This window comes from Dromiciops gliroides, chromosome 1 (assembly GCF_019393635.1).
Source record: "Dromiciops gliroides isolate mDroGli1 chromosome 1, mDroGli1.pri, whole genome shotgun sequence".
NCBI lineage: Eukaryota > Metazoa > Chordata > Mammalia > Microbiotheria > Microbiotheriidae > Dromiciops > Dromiciops gliroides.
The window spans coordinates 59,965,306-59,971,305 of NC_057861.1; the positions used below are offsets into that span (position 1 = coordinate 59,965,306).

General features: G+C 39.3%; 1 protein-coding gene across 1 annotated transcript in view; it reads left to right on the forward strand.

The window, feature by feature from the left end:
* Window positions 1–5,217, forward strand: part of LOC122745193 (cholesterol 24-hydroxylase-like) — a 67,658-nt gene extending 62,441 nt beyond the window's left edge. Inside the window, exon 2 of the mRNA XM_043990407.1 lies at window positions 3,671–5,217. Coding sequence (XP_043846342.1) covers window positions 3,671–5,031 — 1,361 coding nt within the window. The 3' untranslated portion in view covers window positions 5,032–5,217. The remainder of the gene's footprint in view (window positions 1–3,670) is intronic.
* The last annotated feature ends 783 nt before the right edge of the window (window positions 5,218–6,000 follow it).

Genomic DNA, 6,000 nt, shown 5'->3' on the forward strand with positions numbered 1-6,000 from the left:
ATGGGACAGCTGGACCCTGAGATTTTACAATCCTTTGTTCTCTAACTTTAGAAAACCTCTGTTGACTCATCAGAGAAAAAGAAGGGAAATTTGGGGGAGTGGGAATAAGCTTTTAGGGCTTGGATTCTGTAGTTTGTTCTTATCTGAGAGAAACATACTCTACCAGTTAACTGTTAACTCAGCAGGGAAAAGGAAGGAGTGGTGGAGATTGGGGAGAAGGCCCCAGGACTTGAATAATGTATCCTGCCAACTGAGGCAGACACACTGTTTCTATCAAAGAGATAACTGCATTGTTGTTGTTAAGTCATTTTTTTAGCCATGTCCAACTCTCCATGACCCCATTTTCGGGTATTCTTGACAAAGATAATAGAGTGGTTTACCATTTCTTTCCCTAGCTCATTTTACAGAGGAAGAATTAAGGCAAACAGGGATAAGTGACTTGCCCAGGGTCACACAGCTATTAATTTTCTGAGGCCAGATTTGAACTCATGAAGGTGAGTCTTTCTAGTTCTAATCTTGGTGATCAAGTCACTGTGCCACCTAGCTGCCCTTAAGGTTCGAGTGCTTCCTTTCTCTGTGGCTTTAAGGAGTTTACTTTAGTCAAAAAGTTAGGAATACTGTTACAATTGTTCCAATCCCCCAGTTAAGAAAATTCCTAAGATTTAGGTAGAAATTAAGGTTTCTGGCTTAATTGACATTTATATCTATCTTTAGCCAACCTTTAAACTTTTTTGTTCTTTAAGACAAAATTCAGATTTTTAGAAAAGTTTAGGTAACAAAGCAGCAAATTATATTACAGTGTCTGCAAATAGGCATGGGGTGAGGGGGGAGTAAATTAAATTGGGACAATAATATGCCTTTTTCTTGGAACTTCCCTTGGTCCTTGAGTAGATAAGTGCAACTGCTAACCTCAGTCTGAGTCTTGTGCTCCATTGCCTGTAGGGCCAATGGCTTTCCTTGGCCCCAGTTCTGTTCAACTTCTCTTTCTTCTTTCACTGGTGACCCCTGGGTTCCTAATTCTTCCCAGCTAAGCTCTGTATAGCCCCATTTCTCCCTCTCTACTTCCAGGCTTTAAGAAACTCTTCAGTGCAGAGATAGTTCCTTCTTTTTATAAGTACCTCAGGATATGATCAGGTTTCTCAGACAATGATTTGATTGCTTCTAGGTGGTGTACAGGTCCTATTTATACTCAGATCTAGTTTATTTGATCAAGAAAAGTTAAGTGAGATGAGACAATGGGACTCCAGCCCATCACTCCTACCATTGTTTCCCTTTTCTATATGCGTTTCCTTTTGTCAGTGTCTTTCCTAGAACTGAAAACAGTATTCCATATGTCTTATTTGCTTGCTTTTATAAATAGTGTTACCCTGTAGTCCTTCATTCATTCAACAGATTCATTCAACTGTATAACTTTTATGGTGGCAAATGTTGCACTAGGGATACATTGAATATAAACAAGACTTCTCAGAATCAAACATATACATATGAGATGTATATATAATGAGATGTCTAAGGGAGATGGCAATGGGATGGTGACTTGGAAGAATAACTCCTTTTATGAACGTGTGGGCAGAGTGCTAGGCCTGGAGTCAGGAAGACCTGAATTTAAATCTGGCCTCAGACTCTTATTAGCTTTGTGATCCTGGGTAAGTCACTTAACCCTGTTTGCCTTAATCCATTGGAAAGGAAAATGACAAACCACTACAGTATCTTTGCCAAGAAAACTCCATGGACAGTATGGTCCATGGGTTCACAAAGAGTTGTACGTGACTGAAGGACTGAACAACAATGAACATGGAAAGTCTTTTCTAGTAAAAATGTAATGCATTTATGTCTCAGTTCAAGATCAGACTTTTCATATTGTGACCATTTCCACTGATTGGTTAAAATTGCAGAAAAGAGACCTTTCTGAGCTGAATTTTGGAGAACTATATCTTTCCTGAGGATACAGAACCATGCTGAAGATAGTAAGCATATTAGTAATCTCCTTCCCTATGAGATTTCTTATTTTAATTATGTCTTTTCAGTCCACTGGCTGACTAGTCCCATGTATTCTATCAGTTCTGAAGATAAGACTTGGGGTATAATCTTACAACACACAGTCATATACATATAAAGGGCCATCTCTTCCTTTAATTTTACAAATGGGGTGAAGTGAGTTATTTTACCCATGGTCATAGAGGTAGTAAGTGCAAGACCTGAAAATCAAGGTTAGGTGTCCTCATGCTCAATCTATCAACATTTCCACCATGCCATGTTGGCTGTTGGTGGAGCTCCAGTAACCCTTGAAGAGAATTCTTGATGCACAAAATAGAGAGTGAATCTTTCCCACCTCGCTAATAACTGGGTGACCTTAGATATTACCTCTCTTATATATCTTCATCTTGACTTCAACAAATCACCCTTTAAAAAATTAACAATAATGAAATGTCAATATATCAGAATAGAAAAAAGAAGATTTTATATGAAACTGTGAAATTCTATAATATAGTTTCTTTTTTTAAGAAAAATATGAGAGAGCAGCTAGGTGGCACAGTGGATAAAGCACCGGCCCTGGATTCAGGAGGACCTGAGTTCAAATCCAGCCTCAGACACTTGACACTTACTAGTTGTGTGACCCTGGGCAAGTCACTTAACCCCCATTGCCCCACAAAAAAAAATGTTAAATTTAACACATGGTAACAAAACTGCCCTTTGTGTCTCCTTCAGAAATTGGGACAATAATATGCCTGTCTCCTTCAGAATTGCTTCCATCTTCCAGAAAAGCACAGAAAGTTAGAATAGATAGGGATCTTAAAGTTTGTTAAGTGGAACTCTTTAATTTTATAAATAGGAAATAATAACATGACATGACCTGTCCCAGATTATACAACCAGTTAGTCAAGCTGAAAATCTATCCAATAATGCTTGAGGACTTTTGGAGGGATGCCCTTACTCCACAAATAGATTGTTAGGGTGGGGAAGACACAAAAGCAGTCACTCCGAAGAAAAGATCTAGAAGAAGGAAGCTCAGGTCAATGATCTCAGTAGAATATGTGGTCCTTGAGGATAGGCACTGTTTTGCCTTTGTCTTTGTTCTCTAATGTCTGGGATTGAATTGAGTGGATTTAATCAAAAGACCTGGTTTTGAATCCTGATTCTACAATATGACACCGTGGATGGAGTGGTGGACTTTGAGTAAGGAAGACCTGGATTCAAATCTTTCCTCAGGCACTAAAATGTACCCCTGAGCAAATTATTTAATCTTTCTATGTTTTAGTTTGCTCATCTACAAACTAAGAGTGTTGGATTTGAGGGCCTATAGATTACCTTTAAAGGTTAAATCCATTATCCAAGGACCTTGGTCAAATCACTTAACTGCTCTGGGTCTCAGTTTTCTCATCTTTAAAATAAGGGGGTTCAATTAGAAATCTCATGGTCCTAAATGCAAGCCCTCTGAAGAAGCAAAATTGTCTGTGTTAAGGGCTAAAATTCTAGCTAGTCTGTCTAAAATATTTAATGAGTGGTCGCCAATAAATTATAAGCTTTAGCAAGAGTTAGACTTTTAAGCATTTATTAAGGAGAATAAGAATTTGGTAAAGAGAGAGAGAGGGGATGGAAATACGGCTGAGATGTATTACTGGAGAATGATGACGGGCAGACGCGGCTGTGACTGGTGAGGAGTGAGCAGAGAGTTTTTTATTTGGACACATATATTACCTCATAAGAGCAAAAAAGGACGGTAAAATTCAACATGCTGTGTTTTTGGAATGGGCCAAAGAATATGGACCAATTGTACGTATAAATATCCTACACCAAGTCTCAGTGATTATTACAAGTCCTGAGTTAATTAAGGTATTCCTGATGTCCCCCAAATACAAAAAGGATCCCAAAATCTATCTGAATCTACAGAATTTGTTTGGAGAAAGATTTTTAGGGAGAGGTTTGGTGTCAGAAATTGATCATGAAATTTGGTACAAGCAGCAGAGAATTTTTGATCTAGCTTTTCAACGAAGTCATTTGATGAGTTTGATGCGAGCAATCAATGAAAAAGCAGAGCAAATGATGGAAATACTGGAAGCTAAGGCTGATGGGCAGACTGAAGTATGCATGCAAGATATGATATGCTCGACCATTTATGCCATAACTGCTAAGGCATTTTTTGGAATGGAGTTTAAATCTTTGGTTGATGAACAGAAGCCATTTCTTCTTGCAATACAAAACATCATCACAGGCATGACTCTGGCCAGAATTCCCTTTGCAAAGTTTTCACCAGGGAAACGGAAGTTGATAAACAAGAACCGGGAGAGCATAAGGTTTCTGCGTCCGGTGGGAAAAGAATGGATCAAGTACAGGCGTGAAGCCATGCAGAATAACCAAGAGTTCCCACCAGATGTCATGATGCAAATGCTTAAAGGAGCAGCTGAAGAAGGGACAAATGATGAATTTCTGGTGGACAATCTTGTCACTTTTCTCATTGCTGGATCTGAAACTTCTTCCAATCAGGTATTATTTGTATTAATGGAACTGCAACGACATCCAGAAATAGTAGAACGACTTCGTGCTGAGTTGGATGAAGTTATTGGTTCCAAAATAAACATTGAATATCAAGACATCGGAAAGTTGCAGTGCCTCTCGCAGATTCTCAAAGAAGTTCTCAGATTATATCCTCCTGTTACAGGAACTGTACGGTGGCTGGAGGACTTTGTGGTAGATGATGGCCTTCTAATCCCAGGATGCACCTCATTATGTTTCACTACCTATGCAATGGGCAGGATGGAGATTTACTTTGAGGATCCCTTGACTTGTAATCCAGACCGGTTCAGTCCTGAAGCTTTCAAACCGAATTTTACCTACTTTCCATTTTCTTTGGGGCCAAGATCCTGCATTGGTCAATATTTTTCACAGATGGAGGTGGAAGTGCTGATAGCCAAACTCTTTCAGAGGCTGGAGCTTCAGATGATCCCAGGACAGGACTTTGGAGTATTGGATTCCATTACTCTGAAGCCCAAGCATGGACTGGTCTGCACCCTCAAGCCCCGGGGAAGTTAGGAAGGCTTTCTCTGGTCATAAAGGACATCTCTGGTTCAGCCTCTAAATGTTGGTTTCTTTAGATCACGGCTTCTTAAATTTTTTCTACTCACGACCCTTTTCACCCAAGAAATTTTTACGTGACCCCGGGTATATAGGTATATAAAATAGGTATGCATAACCTTTTATTGTTGCCAAATTTTTCATGACCCCCCACATTCAGTTATGCAACCCGATATGGGGTTGTGACCCACACTTTAAGAAATTTTGCTTTAGATGTCATGGACCTTTCCCAGAATAGAATTTAGAACCAGAGGTTTCTGATAAAGAGCTGCGGGAATATAGGTTGCTAAAATATTGGATCTCAAAGGCCCAACTCGCAATAAGCTCTCTGCCATGTAAAGCTGAGAATCATGTAATGGATAGTGCTGGATTAGGAGCCAGGAAAATGTGGGGTCCTATCCTGCCCCAGATACTTAGTAGCTCTGTAATGTTGGGGAAGTCACTAGACTCATCTCAGTCTGTTTCCTTATGTGTAAAAATGAAAATTATAATAACAACAACATCTAGTTTCACAGGTTTATTTTGAAAATCCAATGAAGTTAGGTATGTGAAGGGCTTTGCAGATTTCAAGATGCTACATAAATGCCAGCTATGATGGGGAATTAGGATACCTTTGTCTTGGGATTCATGAGAAAATAATCATCTTTACCTACATTATGATTGAGAAGGGTCCTGGTGAAGGGCAAAGAACTGATCAAAGTTGAACTCAAAAGATGAAGTAATCAGAACCTAAAACAATCAGAGAAGTTTCTTCCTTCTTGTAGTCTGAGGATTGTTCAGACTTGTTGCACCTCAGCTTCAGAGGCTGCATTGAGTGCATAACCATCTGCAAACAAAAACACATGTACCAATACTCCCTCCACTTTAGTTTTGGCTTATGGCCTTTTCAAGTTGAAGAATTTACCATCCTTGTGGTAGCTGACCTTG